General features: G+C 39.1%; 2 protein-coding genes across 4 annotated transcripts in view; one reads left to right on the forward strand and one right to left on the reverse strand.

Moving 5' to 3' along the window:
- The window catches only part of adhfe1 (alcohol dehydrogenase iron containing 1), a 203121-nt gene extending 201617 nt beyond the window's left edge, over positions 1-1504 (forward strand). For both annotated transcript variants that reach the window (XM_060905933.1, XM_060905934.1), the window contains one exon: positions 112-1504. In XM_060905933.1, the coding sequence (XP_060761916.1) occupies positions 112-195 (84 nt within the window). In that variant the 3' untranslated portion in view covers positions 196-1504. The remainder of the gene's footprint in view (positions 1-111) is intronic.
- vcpip1 (valosin containing protein (p97)/p47 complex interacting protein 1) overlaps positions 759-17236 on the reverse strand; it is a 44796-nt gene continuing 28318 nt past the window's right edge. For both annotated transcript variants that reach the window (XM_060905932.1, XM_060905931.1), the window contains 2 exons: positions 4523-4609; positions 759-3782 (listed from right to left, as the gene is read on the reverse strand). In XM_060905932.1, the coding sequence (XP_060761915.1) occupies positions 3118-3782; positions 4523-4609 (752 nt within the window). In that variant the 3' untranslated portion in view covers positions 759-3117. The remainder of the gene's footprint in view (positions 3783-4522; positions 4610-17236) is intronic.

Genomic DNA, 17236 nt, shown 5'->3' on the forward strand with positions numbered 1-17236 from the left:
TTCCAAGTAATTCTTGCAATGACCTGTAAAATGGCATGGTTTTCCAGTGCATTTTGAGTATGTTTATAGTGCATTTATATGTATTAAGGTGTGTACATTTGCACTTTGCAGGAGCGGGTGACAAAACTTGCACCGAGATTTCACACTGAAGAGGATCTCGCTCATTTATTTGAAGCATCCATGAAATTGTACTAAAACAAAATGATGACATCTACTACGTTTTAGTCTGACAAACCAAACGTGACCCTTGTCATAAGTATAAAGTTGGAAGTCAGCAATATGGTATTTTTGATTACAGTAGCAGACAGAATTTCATCTGCCTTTTGTAGTCTTGTGTAGTAACTACAATTCACAGTTGAGCCATCCCAAAATATTATCCAGACGCATTTTAGCTAGAATGTTTATCTAATGTGCACAGAAAATATACTCATGCTGAAGTATAACAATTACTTGTTGATATTTCTCTTGCAATAATCTGGAATAACAAGTGGTTTATAAAGGTATTAGTACAGGGCACATCACTGTTGGTGAAGGAAACACCAGATTAAAAAATAAATAAATTTTTATATGAAGTGCCCAAATAACTACTGAAATGAATATGCATGTTTCAAATCATATCTGCTTTTCAAATTATTTTTTTAACTGAATATTCATTTAGTATGATGCTGATTAGCTGAATTGGATGGAAAAGATTATTGCAGAAATCAACCAGATTTTAGATGCCATTCTTTGTTGTCATGGTAACAGTGAAAGGCCAATAACAGTGTGTTGCAGCAACTTTATTTTGTTGTTAGGCCAAAAAATGTATTGCACATGCAAACTGGAAATTCTTTAGTTGTGTGGGATCTTCAGACCACTTTGTTGGCAAACAGAAGGAACAAATCAAAAACAATGTATGTACAGGATAAAGTACAATATATATATATATATATATATATATATATATATATATATATATATATATAGTATATATTACAAGCCATCACCTCATTAGAAAGATTACATGTGCACATGGAAACTAACCAATTCTCTTTAAATTCTAAAGAGAACTTAACTTTGGCCATATTACCAATATTCAGGAATAGTAAACATACTTCATCTCTCATGATCCAACAGAGAAATACAGGGTTAGTCAAAATTATGTTAACACTTAAATGGTAGTTAAGTGTTTATTCACAAAATGATTTATAGCACGGTCTCAACCTGTTTGCCATCGTGTTCAACACAAAAATCAGCGAGCAGCAGTACCATTTAATCTGTCACTCATGGCATACATCTAGCTGCAGGAGAAAAATAATCCACTGGTGTTAACATAATTTTGACTAACCCTGTATAATGAATTATTTTCATGACAACTCTGTATATAGTCAAAACCCATCACGCAATAAAACTGAGTTACTTAGCTCATGATTTTTGTTCTAGTTCTTCATTAAAAAAAAAAAACTCAAGTGTCTTGTTTATCAAACTGGAAATGCCTAAACCAGGGTCCATATTCAAGGCTACACTCCATTCTGCAGTAAACCCATCCCACTGCTCACCCCGACTCAGAGAGGCATGCTCTGTATGAGGTTTTATTTACATGAATGACTGACACTTGAAAGGGTTAAAAAGGACAAACAGCCTTGCATCTTCTAAAAAAAACTGTGCAAAGCCAAATTTTAGAGAATTTTGGGGAATAAATTTAAACATAAATGAACAGGAGTTGTCTGAGCTACCTTCACCTGAGGTATAATCAAAAGCATTCTAGAATTCCACAAGATGATTTAAAAAAATCTCACTGTGGTGAAAGAAGAAAACTAAACTATCGCTAAGAGCATATACTGTGGGCTGTAGGTAAAACTTGGTGACTGTTAAGGCTGTGTGGATGTGCATGGACAATGGCAGCATATGTACAAGACCACCACTAGCAAAAACTGTCCTCTCTATCAGACCTGTCTTAACCATCCAGAAGTAAAGCTTTGCTCAGGTTGTTATCCAATCTCCCTATCAAACCAGCAGATCCATACAGTGCACAGCTTTACTCATCCTGGAGAAATGAAATACGCAAATTTTTTGTAAGGTTCAACTGATCAGACAAGAATGCAGGGTAGTGGTCACACCAGAAACAGGCTATTCAGCAAATACTTACACTCAACTTAACTACAAGAATCAGTGGCTACAGCAAAACACTTACTTCTTAGCAAGTCTCTGGCCACTACACACTGTATTCCAAAATGGAAATTAAAAAGCTTTAGTAAAGATGTATTAAACTGTATGAGCATTATCAGTCTCAAATTAAACCTAAAGCAATTCTTCAATTTTTAGTGTTACTACGGTAATTCAGAGGACTAGATTCTCTGGGATACATTAACATTTAAATGTCTTACTTGCTATTACAGCAGCATGACAAACATAGCATTGCGTGTCAAAATTAAATTAATTCCTTCAATTTATTTTTGTCAACATTTTTTCTGTCATTCTGACTTTTTGAATACCAAAAACCAGCAGTTCTAACCTGCTCACAAAAACAGTTAAGTGGTGGTATCCAGTGGAGAGTTCCTATTGACACCTTTCATTTAATCCACACATGGCTTAATCTGAAGAAGAAAAGAACACCGTTCACAGAGGTATAGATCATATCCTACCAATAGTATCACTGGGCAAAACGCGCATATAGCCAGATGAAAAATCTGAACAGCACTGCATTACCTTTGAAGGATGCATCTGAACTACATTAAGACAATTAGGAGTCCCTTTGTTTTCACAACTAACAAAAACACCCCACTATCTATAACTGAGGCTGGGTAGATGCATTTTGGAGCTAGTTTGGGAGTATAAACAGCTACAGAAGGCTTTGTGCATTGAACATCAGATGCACTTGGTTCGAACACACAGTCAGTACACACAACCTTTCAGCGTTACTGTGCGCTCCTGGCTTAAGTGTCTATGTAAAGCATGAGTGTTAAGTGTGTGTGCTGAAATATATGGAAAAAGTACATTTTTACCAGCACCTTTGCTCAGCTCCAATCTCTTTATGACAATTACACAGGAATGCATTTGAGAACTGCACATATAGTTACGGGTTAATAGGATCGCTGTGTGAGTAAATGGGTGTGAATGTGTACATAAAAGAGCACATCATAAAGACTGGTCCATGGGCTCAGAGATACTTGGAGAGTCTGGCCCCTGGCTCTTTATTTCATCTTGCTCATCTAGATCTTTCTCCTTCTCATCTTGCTTAGTAATGGTGCTAGATGTCATCTGCTGCCGTAAGTGTTTGTCCATAGAGGCCTGTATATTTGAAACCATTTCCTGTAGGCGGCGCCGCTGAGCCTCAATTGCTGTGGGCTCTAATTCTACTTCTCGACATCCTTCACGCAGAGTGAGCACGCCTGGAGCCACACGCACCAACTCCTCCCTTGACTGTGCTAGCCCCTCCCCCTGGACACTGCCACTCAAGTCTACTCCATTGCTGTGCTCTTGGCTGAGTGGCTGGTGGTCATGTGAGGTGGAACCCAGTGAGTGACCCTTGCCCTGGAAAGCAGTAATAGTCTGCTCCTTCTTGCGCACCACCCCTCCACTGCCCAGTTTTAGGCCATGAGCAGGGCTTCCCTCACGGTTGCGAGAGGGAGCCTCAGAACACAGTTGGGAGAGTGCATCTTGGATAATTTCTTCCACATTAGGGCCCACTGGGAAGTGGCCAGCAGTATCCACACACAGCTCCAAACGTTCCTCTGCTGCGTTGAACACAAATGTCTTACCAGTCAAGTGTGGCAGAGTGCAGTGCTTCCCGTCCAACAGACCTGAAGTCAAACACACAGGTTAAAAAAAAATAAATGAGTTAATTAAAAAAACATTAGCCAGACCACTGTCTTTATTAATCACCCAAACTGCTCTAACTTTGGAATACTGCTAAATGCCAGTTATTAGTCATTGGCGTTTCAAACTCTATTCAATCTTTTCCTCATTTGTAAACCCACTCAAAAAAATGTAATAGTGATTTTCATAGGACACCGACATGAATTAAACATGATTGGGCAAGCTTCTTTTCACTGCCAAGTGACCAAACCTTTACCGATGTATTTCAGGATCAGGATACCTTTCCTGACCAGGTATTATGTGTGCTGTACATGAGATAGAAATAGTGCAAATCATTCCAAGTCAATATATACACAAAAAGAACAGTTATACATGGAGAACACAGAATGAATGAATGAAAATAAAATAAAAATAAAATACTATTTAACATAGCTAGTATGTAGGATCTGTGTGTTAAGCGCAAATCCCAGCTGGGTTATGAGCAGGGTTGGCCGTATTCTCTATGAAAAAGGACAGCAGACTCCCTGTGTCTACACACTAATTAAGCTTCTGCATGTCTATAGAGTCAGGGTGTTCCATGCCTGGTAAGTTATCTGCAATGTTTGGTAGACATTGTTTAAAAGTAATATCCTGATAGGCTTCACTCACTTAATTCAACTTCAATCCAATGAAATTCAGCCTATGATTAGTGCAGAGGAAAAAAACAAAAGCAAGAGAGACTTACCCATATCTTTTTTTACAATGTTATAAAAGACTCCTCCTTGCTGAAACAGATGAGGTAACTTCTTAGCATATGACCAGACATCCTCACCTGAAAGACAGGAAAATAATAACATAACTGCATGTTTTTGAAAGAAATATTGAATCTGAGATGCAGCAGACTATGAACAAAAAAGCAAAGCAGTAAGTGGGCTTAGGAATTTAGGATTCTTTCATAATACACTGCAAGTCCGCTATAATAAACACCTTGGGGGACGTCCAAATAGTTTGTTATACGGAAAAAGTTTGTAATACTGAAATGGACCCACTGGTCACACCACACACTCACGTTATATGCAAAATTTCAGGCACATTCTCATCAGGAATTTCTCCTTCTGAGTCACTATTCGCTGACCGAGTTAAAGGATCACGAATAGAGGTGCGATTTCTTCAACTGTTATGGAAATGATGGCGGTTACCGGTGTATCGTTGTCAGTGTCCACCCAATGATTTGCTATGTTTTCTAAATCTTCACCATTCAGTTCATTCATGTGTTGCAAATCACTGATGTCGCTTACGTCATGCCGTAGGGCTGGGCGGGCAGTTTAAAAAAAAAAATGCTGCTGGGACACTAACTTAGGTGCCAAGTTTAATGGTCTCAGCAGGCATTTCGTCCTTTTATTGATACTTTGATCACCATTCTCAATTATTGTTAGTTAGTCATCGACACCTAAACTAGGCTCATTAAGTCTTTTTTTTTTTTTAAATGGTGTTAACACATATTGAAAACTTGACTGTGGACTTGATTAATTATTGTTTGCCTCTGGTGGGAAGAGAAGCACATGGGTCAGGAATTAATCAAAACCCTCAAATCTAATTTAATAAAAGACAGCAGCAAAGAAGAAAGTATACAGCCTTGATTTAAAAGAACTAAAAGATGCAGAAGACACAAATAACTTTGTATTTATTAATGTGGATATATATGTATATATATATATATACACACATACATACACACACACACACACCAGATGGGAGGTCCATATTGTGAAATACCGTGACCGAGGTCTTGAAAGTACTGACCGAGGACCTCTGGGCCGAGGTCAGTATTCAAGGCCAAGGTCACGGTATTTCACCATATGGACCGACCTTAAGCTGGTAAACAATACATTTATTTTTTTCTTTACCAAATTCTAACAGAAAACAAGAGGGCCCAAAAGGGAAAACCGAGGCGAGCCGCCATTTTGAATCCTCATTCACGGCTGTAATGCAAATTGCTTCCTCCTCGGTATACAAGTGCACTTCCATGGCAGGAAAAAAAAAACGACAAAAAAACCCTACATTTTGCCGCCTATGTAGTCCCCTATTTATATAAAATTGAGTCATTCAGGATTCAGCCATGTTTTTGCTCGGCGTTAGCAAGTTACAGGTTTTTAGCTTTCTCCTGAAATGTTTTCTTTTATTTCGTCTTCCTCAGGGTAGTAAAACTCGCTTTTGCTGTGAAGACTGTCATTATCACTATCCATACTGTAAAATTAATGCTATTCTCCTGAGAAATGCTGGCAAAAATTTATAAGATTTTTGATTATCTTATAAATAAATCTGATAAAAAAAAAATGTTGACAAAAAATTCTACTACGTTTGCTGCTGTTGTGAACTAGCGAGTCATCAGAGGTCCATAACCGGGGTCCGTATCGTAGGATACGGACCCGCTTGCCAGCCAATCAGAGCGCAGGATTTGATGGAAACCGGGCCGCGTAAAAAAATAAGTATTTATTATTTTGAAAACCCACCAGCTGACTGATCTGACACGTTTTAATTGTGCAACAGTAATGATGTAAATAATGGCGTGGCGGAGTAGTGTCCGAAAGTGTTTTTTTTAATTTTACCAATGAGCTCACTATATTAGTCCTCTATATAGAATTCCCTAGATAGTGAGTAGGGAGCAGTGAATTCGGACACCGGAATTGTCATTAAAGGCGGGGGACATGAACTTAGTTCGTTATATCTCATATCATTATCTGTAGCCACTTTATCCTGTTCTACAGGGTCGCAGGCAAGAACTTCACCTGAACTGATGCCAAATTATGCACATTTCTGCCCGACAGGTAATTACCCCTGTTTGATTTGATAAAAAATAATAATAACCACAAAACTAAGATGCAACACTCCGTAGGGCATATCACATGTTGCAGTCGGGCTAAAATTTCTGTTTCTGATGTTAAGGCTATTCGTTAGCATTGTTTTATTTGAAATTTGCTGAAAAATATCTTTGTCAAGTTTCAAGGCATTCAAGGCAGTCCTATCAGTTTGGTGTTTGTCCTGATATTTTTGTGCCTGTACTCTCATAGCTAGATGTTCTCATAAGTGGCTTATTGCTTATTTAGCACTATTCACAACAGTTTCTGTGCTCAAACTAAGTTATCTAAGCACTGAAATATCTATTATTTTACAGAATAGATATTGCAGTAGATAACTTTTCATGCTGAGCTGGATTCTGATCCAATTACAGTGCATGTTCATGTGTTTAGGAGGGGTGGCTTTGGAAGGAGGGCTGAAAGGAGGGGCTGGGATTTTTTTTGGTTGGATACTTTCAAAATCTAGCTTACTCTTGCTGGTTTCTCAAAAATTATCTACCATAGCTTTACAGCATGTTAACCGCTATACTATTTGTGTCATTGGGTATTTTCCAGAAATACAAATGTGACAGCTGAACCTAGTTGAATCACACAGCCTGCTCACTTACAATATCAGAGCTCTGTGTATTGGCTGATTCAGACACCTTCTTCTTTCATAACAAAGACCAAGGTTGGACCTGGGTTGTTTGACCAACATTCAACCCTTCTTTTGTCAATTCAAACCAAGTGAGTCAACATTGTTTAATCCCTGGTCTTAATAATTCAGACAGGACCTGGGTCACAACCCAGGAAAGATGCATAACAATTAACTCACAGGCTGGAAATTTTTTTTGGGGGGTGGGGGCAGGCGACATGGGACATAGCGGGGAGATATGTAACAAAGTAAAAATGAAACATTTTATTTTATCATCAAAACTGGTAAAATATAAACTGTATGAACATACGATGCTGGTTCAGCTATAGAAAAATGTCAGTTTACCCAAACCTGACTAGACAAAACAGTTCCAATCTCAAGAAGGAATGAAATAAGCTTAAACGGTGCTGATTGCAAAATAATCTGAAATTTTTGCAGACATGGCCCATGTTTCATGCATAATTTATTATATGCTAATAGCAGTCACTGTAAGACTTGTTCAGTGTTAATTACCTTGCATTTTTAAAAATCTTTTTGCAATGTTAGAGTTGTTAAAAAAAAGTTCGTAACATTTACTTACCACTTCAATATAGTCATTGTCATGAGCTGAACATGTGCAGTTGCTTTCATTTCCTGTAGAATTTTACCCACGTAACAATACCTTGATTACAGGACCACCATGGAATAAGTTTATAACTTTCTGGTGCTATTCTATAGTCGCTTTTTACTTGTCTATTAAATTTGTACTTCATTACAATAATCACAATAAAGATCTCAATCAAACCATGTGATTTATTTATTTTGTTGCCAGTAAGAATCAACAGACTTCATAAAAGTGAAGTGTAAATTTAACTCCGCTAGATCACGCATGCACAGTACCGACAGATACAGTGTCTTGCAAAAGTATTCATCCCCATTATTGTTTGTCTGGTTTTGTTGCATTACAAGCTGGAATTAAAATGGATTTTTGGGGGGTTAGCACCATTTGATTTACACAACATGCCTACCAATTTAAAGGTGCAAATAGTTTTTTTTTCTTTAAAAATTGTGACACACAATAGTTAAGATGAAAAAAAAAAACCCAGAAATTTGGGAGTGTGCATAGGTATTCACCCCCCCAAAAGTCAATACTTTATAGAGCCACTTTTTGCTGCAATTACAACTGCAAGCCTCTTGGGGTATATTTCTATTAGCTTAGGACATCTAGCCACTGGGATTTTTGCCCATTCCTCAAGGCAAAACTGTTCCAACTCCTTCAAGTTAGATGGGTTGTGTTGGTGTACGGCAATCTTTATTCTTATTAATAACTTAACTTATTAATCGGGCGGCACGGTGGTGTAGTGGTTAGCGCTGTCGCCTCACAACAAAAAGGTCTGGGTTCGAGACCCGTGGCCGGCGAGGGCCTTTCTGTGCGGAGTTTGCATGTTCTCCCCGTGTCCGCGTGGGTTTCCTCCGGGTGCTCCGGTTTCCCCCACAGTCCAAAGACATGCAGGTTAGGTTAACTGGTGACTCTAAATTGACCGTAGGTGTGAATGTGAGTGTGAATGGTTGTCTGTGTCTATGTGTCAGCCCTGTGATGACCTGGCGACTTGTCCAGGGTGTACCCCGCCTTTCGCCCGTAGTCAGCTGGGATAGGCTCCAGCTTGCCTGCGACCCTGTAGAACAGGATAAAGCGGCTAGAGATAATGAGATGAGATGAACTTATTAATCTCTATAAGTTATGCCACAGATTCTCAATTGAATTGAGGCCTGGGCTTTGATTAGGTCATTCCAAGACATTTAAATGTTTCCCTTTAAACCACTCCAGTGTAGCTTTAGCAGTATGTTTAGGGTTGTTGTCCTGCTGGAAAGTGAACCTTCATCCCAGTCTCAAACCTCTGGTCGACTCAAACAGGTTTTCCTCCAGAATTGCCCTGTATTTAGTGATATCCATCTTTCCTTCAGTCCTGACCCACTTTCCTGTCCCTTCAGATGAAAAATATCCCCACAGCATGACGCTGCCACCCCCCCACTTCACTGTAGGAATGGCGTTCTCAGGGTGCTGGGTTTGCACCACACATGGCATTTCTCATGACAGCTAAAAAGATCAGTGTTGTCTCATTTGACCAGAGAATATTTTTCCATGTGTTTGGGGAGTCTGCCACATGCTGTTGGGCAAACTCCAAGTGCATTGTCTTAAGCAATGGCTTTTTTTTCCTGGCCACGCTTCCATAAAGCCCCGCTTTGTGGAGTGTATGGCTTAAAGTGGTTCTATGGACAGATACTCCCATCTCTGCTGTGGATCTTTGCAGCTCCTTCAGCATTATCTTTGGTGTCTTTGTTGCATCTCTGATTAATGCCCTCCTTACCCGGTCTGTGAGTTTTGGTGGGCGGCCTTCTCGTCAGGTTTGTAGTGGTGCTGCATTTTTTCCATTTTGCTATAATGGATTTAACAATGCTCCCTGGGATATTCAAAGTTTGGGATATATTTTATAACCCAGCCTTGATCCATACTTCTTCACAACTTTGTCTCCGACATGTTTGGAGTGCTCCTTGGTTCTCATGTTGCATGCTTAGTAGTGTTGGAGAGTCAAGGTCATTCCAGAACAGGTTGATTTATACAGACAGCATGTGACAGATTATGTGACACTTTGCACACAGGTGGTTCTTCATCAACTAATTATGTGACTGATGAAGTGAATTGGTTGGACCAACTCTTATTTAGGGGTTTCATACGAAAGGGTGAGTACCTATGCACACTCCGGATTTCTGTGTTTTTTAATCTTAATTATTGCTTGTGTTACAATAAAACAACAATTTGCACCTTTAAAGTGGTAAGCATGTCATGTACATCAAATGGTGCCAAACCTCCAAAAATCCATTTTAATCCCATCTTGTAATGCAACAAAACAGGACAAACACCAAGGGGGATGAATACTTTTGTAAGACACTGTACTTGCAAACAATGGCTGTTGTCATAGCACAAATGCATTTCTTGCAGTCTGAAAAGATCACTTTTCTCAGTGAATTAAAAAAAAAGAAAGGAAAAAAGCAAAATCACATAAAAATACAAGGAAAATTTTAAATGGGGGGGGGGGGGGGGGGGGGGGGCGGCACACGACACTGCGAGTAGCCGGCAATGGTGCATAGGCGACAAAATTGCTGGCTACTGGAAGCTGTTGACAGGGCTGCATGCAATATTTTAGCAAACTTGTGTGTAAATGTTTTGTAAATTTTTGTTTCAATAATGCTAATTCTCTTTATACTAACATGCATCTGCTGACGAATGCAATATTCGTATCTATATTTTTGACCCCATGTGTATAATTTTGACCCTGTGCTGATTTCAGAAAATCCAAAATAAATTTAAATTTGTGCACCAAATTCTTGTTTTCCCTATTAAAGATGTACGGTGTTCAATCATTCTTCCCCCCAAAAAAGAACAGTTCAAAGAAATCATTGAAAGCCCAATATTGCCATGACATTCATGTCCATGAGGAGTCTGTCAATCTCTGACTGCAAATGGTTTTTTTTTATACAACAAAGACATTTGAGTTTGTGATCAAAAGATGAAGATGAAATGATAGATCACAATTTGAGCTAGGGCTGTGCCGATAGACGATGCCATCGTCCATCGACGATGGTGGTCATCCATCACGATGGAGAGCCACCATCGTGATACCACGCCCCCTCCTGTCATAAACATGCATATACGGTATCATCTGGGCCTATTTAACCTAAAAAGTTAGTTTTTTGTTAGTTTAGTTAGTTAGTTTTGTTTAATATATAAATATATTATATAACATATATATATATATATATATATATATATATATATATATATATAAATACATAATTATATAAATCATTATAAAGTAATATCCTATTACCGCTTGTTCACGTAGGCTATGGTGCAGGGACGTGCTAGTGAACATAACGTGGTTACACAAATACAGTATGCTACTAATAATAAATTTCGACTTCATTTTTTAGCCTACACAATACTTTTAATGTAAAATTTGTCATGTTCTTCAAACAAATAGCCACTATTAACGACTTCAGTCGGGAAATATTGCACCTTATCAAACGGCAGTGAAGCGCAGACTTCGGCAGAAGTCAAATAACTTTAATCTGGTAAATAGGCCTACTTTCAGACACAAAATGCTCCACTCTAAGCCATAATGTCAAACCAAATGGAAGAATGAAGGTGATTCTGATAAATGTAAAGACAGTTAAAAAAAACCAATATTAAATCATGATTTTAAAAGCTGGTGCAATAATTCAAACACTAATAAATTGGAAAAATTAGCGCGTTCAAGTGCGCACTAAAGGCCGAAACGCATCTTCAATTCATATGGTGTAAATAAACAATGAGTAATAGCTTAAGTGTAGTTTCTTCTCATAATTTGAATACTAGTCTTTCATTGTTAGAGCAGATTAATATCTTGCCGTGATCAGTGAGTGCTCGGGGAGGTTCATTTCCACCTGCGCTTTGTGCAGCTCATTTCTCCGAAGCCAGCTGTGCGCAAACGCAGTGTTGACTGCTCGGCAAACTCCAAACGCTCGGTCTGTACTGGCCCTCTGTTGCGCAAGCGAGTTGGTTATGGCCAGGTTCAAATTGTGCCCAAAACAACTTAACCACGGCCATTTCAATTGCCTGATGGCTGTGACAATATTCGCCCCGTTGTTATGCAGGCGATCTTTTTCTCCTCTATTTTCCATTCGACAAGTGTCTCGCGCAATGCGTCTTCTAAATTGTCCGCTGAATGTGTCTCTGGCATGAAACTCGTCTGCAGGCATTTGGACTGCATTGCCCACTCTCGGTCCACATAATGTACGGTAGCTGACATATAGGGCATCATGTTGCAGCTGGACCACATATCCGTTATCAAGGCCAAATATTCCACATCACCTAGCGCTTTTTTTTTCCTTTACGTGCCAAAGCCTCGGATGAGTATCTAATACTTTTAATAATAATAATAATAATAATAATAATAATAGTATATTTAATAACGTGGTATTAAAATCCCCCCGCCCACGATATCATCGTCCATCACGATGTTTGCACTGTAAACATCGTCGATGCCAATTAAGGGGACATCGCACAGCCCTAATTTGAGCTTTTATTTCCTGATAGTGAGATTTCCATCTAGATGTGTTTAAAAAAAAAAAACATGGAACCTTTTGTTTGAACCACCCATTTCTCAAGTAATGAAAAATATTGGAACATGTGACTGACTGGTGTTTCTTGTTGCTCAGTTACATTAGTTGTTTAAACAATTAATAGCTCTAAATGTCTGCTCTTGGTTTGAGCTCAGGATTTCACCTGTGAACACTGCATTTGTTGTTAAGACATCTCATTATGGATGGCAGCTCATCAGATGAAACTTGATCCCAGCAAAACTGAACTGCTCTTCATCCCAGGTAATTCATCCCCACATCAGGATCATGTGAGATCCCTGGACAACTCTCTGGTCTCACCTTTGGTTACTGCATGCAACCTTGGGGTAATCATGGACAACCTACTGTCCTTTTCCTCTCACACGTCATGCTCATGCCGAGTTCTCCTTTACATTATCAGAATAATTTGTTAATTTCCATTGGCCCAGGCCACTCGGATACCCTTTGAGTCCCTTGTAATTTCGAGACTGGACTACTGCAACTCGCTCCTGAGAGGTCTACCTATGAGCACCACTTAACCTCTGCAACTGATCCAGAATACAGCTGCATGACTTGTTTTCAATCTTCCCAAGTTCTCCCACCACTATGCTCCCTCCACTGGTGTCCTGTAGTTGCCTGAATCAGATTTAAAACAAACAATGATACTTCCCTACCAAGCAAAAAGTGGACCAGCACCCACTTACCTCAAAGCTTATCACACCCCATCCAATCCTCTAGCACTGCTTGACTGGTCCCACAATCTCTCAAGGTAGAAGGAAGGCATGAAACAAGACTTACCTGTTCTGGCACCTAGGTGGTGGAATTAACTATATGTCCAAACAGCTGAGCCACTGGCTGTCTTCAAATGATGTCTAAAAACCTAACTCTTACTGAAGTACTTAAATTAGCATTTTCTTAAAAAAAAAAAAAACTAAACAAACAAACCCTGTTGTCCTTGTGCTTTTCTTACTACATTAACACCCCTTATGTAAGTTGCCCTAAATAAGGGCATCTGCCAAATGAAATAAATGTTTAAAAGGATAAACCAACATGAAGACTAGAGAGCCATCTATGGCAGAAAGCAAATTACTTTGAAGCTGAGAAAAGAAAGAAAATCAATCAGAGCCATTGTACAAGCATTGGGCATACGTAGTCAATAAAACAATTTGTAATTTCCTGAAAAAAGAAAGAAACCACTTAAAACCAGACATCAAACAGGTCAGCCAAGGAAAACACCAGCAGTTGAGGACAGAAACTTTGTAAGAAATGTGAAGAAAAACCCAAAAACAACAGTCATTACATCACCAACAACCTCCACAGGGCAGGCATGAAGCTATCACAATCCACCATTCGAAGAACACTTCGAGAGCAGAAATAAGCCTAGGTCACAACCGGACGTACGATTTTTTGGCCGTGCAATTTTTGGCGTTTCCCAAATCGCTGCGTTTTTTTTGTTCGTGGAGAAAGACGCACGTTGGCTGTAAGTTTGTCTTGAAACCTGAAAAAAAAACATAAGCACCTGTAGAGTTTGTTTGACATGACAAAGAACCTCTGCGGCCGGTCTGCGGCCAGTCTACGGTTCGAAAATCAGCACGTCACATGCATGACCTCCATGCGTTTCTTGCATTTTTTGCACATAGACCGGCCGTAGGAGCATGTATGGCCGGTTGTGACCTAGACTATACAGAGGCCATACACCAGGATGCTCCAAAAAAAAAAAAAAAAATCACTGAGGACCATTATTATACAGCAAGACAATTAACCAAAAACACACTGCCAACACACTAAAGGACTTCAGGGGGGAAAAAGTGGAAGGTTTTAGACTGGCCAATCACCAGACCTTAACCCAATTGAGCATGCATTTCACCTCCTGAGGAGGAGACTGAAGTGAGAAACCCTCCAAAACAAACAAGAACTGAAACAAGCTGTGGTACAAGCTTGGAAAAGCATCACAAAAGAAGAATTCAACAGTTTGATGTTGTCAGTGGTTTGCCAGCTTGATACATATCACTTGCTTGTGACTGCAACAAAATATTAAGTATTATTTACTATAGGGCTATCTCTGTTAAAATACTTTGCTCACCTAAAAATTGGTTGGTCTGTCTCAAAAGATGCCATGCTTTAAGTTGCTTAAGACATCTAGACATTTATATTAAAAAAATGAAACCCGAAGACTTTTGAGGTCAAACTCAAATGTCTTCAGTGTATAGCAAAAACAAAAGAATCAACTTTGCTCTTTTAATATTTTTGGAGGGGACTGCGTGCACGCACACATACACACACACTATTGGCAAAAGTTCACAGACATCTTATCATTGCACCCAAATGTGCTTGTTCAATGTCTAATTTAATCCACCACTAGATTTTGGATCATGTATTTGGGGATTTGCCCATCCAGCTACAAGAGCATTAATGAGGTCAGGCACTGAAGCCAGGTCACAACGACTGGGACACAGTCTGCATTCTAATTCATTCTAAAGGTAATCAGTGGGGTTGAGGTCAGAGCTCTGTGCAGGCCTTGTTCTTCCACATCAACTTTGGCCAACCATGTCTTTATGGAACTCGCATTGTACACAGGTGCACGATCATGCTGGAACAAATTTGGGGCATCAGAGTTCCATCGAAAGGAAATTTTAATGCTCCAGCATACATAGAAATTGTAGACAGTTATGTGCATTCAATTTGGAGAGGACCCATATATGGGTGTAATGGTCAAATATGGGTGATGGTCAGGTATACAGATACTTTTGGCCATATAGAGAGGGTATGTGTGTAAAATTCAGCAGCATAACACCTGAAATGGCCAAAATCTGGAGACAAATTATTGAAAAGGCGAGTTCCATTTGGTAATTTAAAAAAAATATTATATAGCCACTAGCGACAATAAAGGGCCCTTGCACTTCTTAAATTGTGGCGGTCACATTTTGTAATCAAAGAATGCAGTGTGAGCTGTTGTGTTTATTAAATGCAAGTACATCAGATGCATTATTCCCTCTAAAACTCATGAATGCTGGACGAACTGAGTAGCAACCAAAGCAATAAATTGATATAAGGGGCACTATGTAGCTCATGAGGCCACCCAATGCTGATTTACAATATCAACCCAAAAGATATCCTAGGACAAATGCTAGAGTAAAGTTCCATGTGTAAGCCCTTCAAAAAAAATGCGGGAAAATGTGAAAGTCCCACATTCCATGTAACATTGGGCCATAACATTCTCGTTTGAGGTATCTGCTATTCCTTCGCATTTTATCATCCCGTACATCTGAAGTTTATACCAACTAACTTTCATGGAAAACTAATGAACTGCCTAGAAGTGCAAAAAAGTATGCAAAAAAATAGTTAAAAACAACACAAATTCCAAAATGGTCGACTTCCTGTTGGGCGGTGCTAATACAATCGAATGGGAAATATGCCTGCCATAGTGAGGACAAATGTTCCCTCCAAAACTCATGAATATCAAACAAGCTGTGTGGCAACCAAAGCAAAAAGTTTTGAAATAGGGGGCGCTATGTAGCTGATGAGGCCAACCTATGCTAATTTACAATATTACCTCAAAAGATATACCACAACAAATGTCAGAGATAGATTCCATGCATTTTTAGCCATCGTAAGCCCCTCAGAACAGTGTGGGAAAATTTCAAAATCTCATATTCCATCCAGCATTGGCTGCCATTACGTCCTCGTTTGAGATATCCACTATTCCTTCACAATTTATCGTTGTGCGTGTCTGAAGTGTACCAACTTTTTTTGTGATTAATAGTTTTATTGCAAATATGGCACACAACAAACCATGTACATTAAAAAAGTGTAATGCCCCCCCCAAGGGAAAAAAAAACCCCCAAGTCGCCACCTCAAAGAAGTTAGCCTTGGCTGTACATAGATGTAGTCCTCATATCAAATATATAAGTGCATGTCTTGTGCCTACAAGATATGAGCAGTAAATATATAAACAATAAGACAGAATTATTGTCCATGAATGTGTATTATCTATAGATAAAAAAATGTACCAAATACACATCACAGTAATATAAAAAAAACAGAGCGAACTAAAGCAAGTAAAGAATATAGAATGCATCTCTACTTATTGATCTGACATTTTGTCCTCTTCCAAAAACAATAGGTATTTTCCCCATTTTTTATAATAGACCTCTAGTCTACCAAATTACTTCCATGATATCCTTTCCAAAGCTGCCACTCTAGCCAATTCTGCAGTCCACTCCTGCGTTGAGGGCACCCCCTCAGTCTTCCATTCCCTGAGAAGTATCTGCCTACCTATCATGATGCTAGTTTGGATCCAACTTTTAATGTGTTTACTCTCCCCAGTTAAAACGGAATCATCCCCTAAAACAAAAAGTCTGGGGCAGAACTCTATTGGGCTCTCTGCAATCTCACTAAGAAAACTGTGAATCCATGACCAGAATTCTTGTACTTTGTCACAGGACCATAATGTATGTAACAGGTAACCCTCTGTAGATTTGCACCGCCAGCAATTTGGGTTCTCAATCAGACGTAGTCTGAACAGCCTAGAGGGTGTCCAGTAAAAGCGGTGCAGGATTTTGAACTGCATTAGACGCACTCTTGCATCCCTTGACATGGTTTTTATGTTTTTACTAGTGCTGTCAAGCAATTAAAATATTTAATCGCAATTAATGTCGCGACTGTCATAGATAACTCGTGATTAATCGCAATTTAATTGCACATTTTTGTCACATGAAAAACCATTGTAATTCTCTTATCAGCATAAAAAAGTGAATGGGCTTGCTTTGTACCAATGTTTTTTTTTTTTTATTGCAGAGCATAACACGTCTTGTCACAGCCACTGACA

The sequence above is a fragment of the Neoarius graeffei genome, chromosome 23 (genome assembly GCF_027579695.1).
Source record: "Neoarius graeffei isolate fNeoGra1 chromosome 23, fNeoGra1.pri, whole genome shotgun sequence".
NCBI lineage: Eukaryota > Metazoa > Chordata > Actinopteri > Siluriformes > Ariidae > Neoarius > Neoarius graeffei.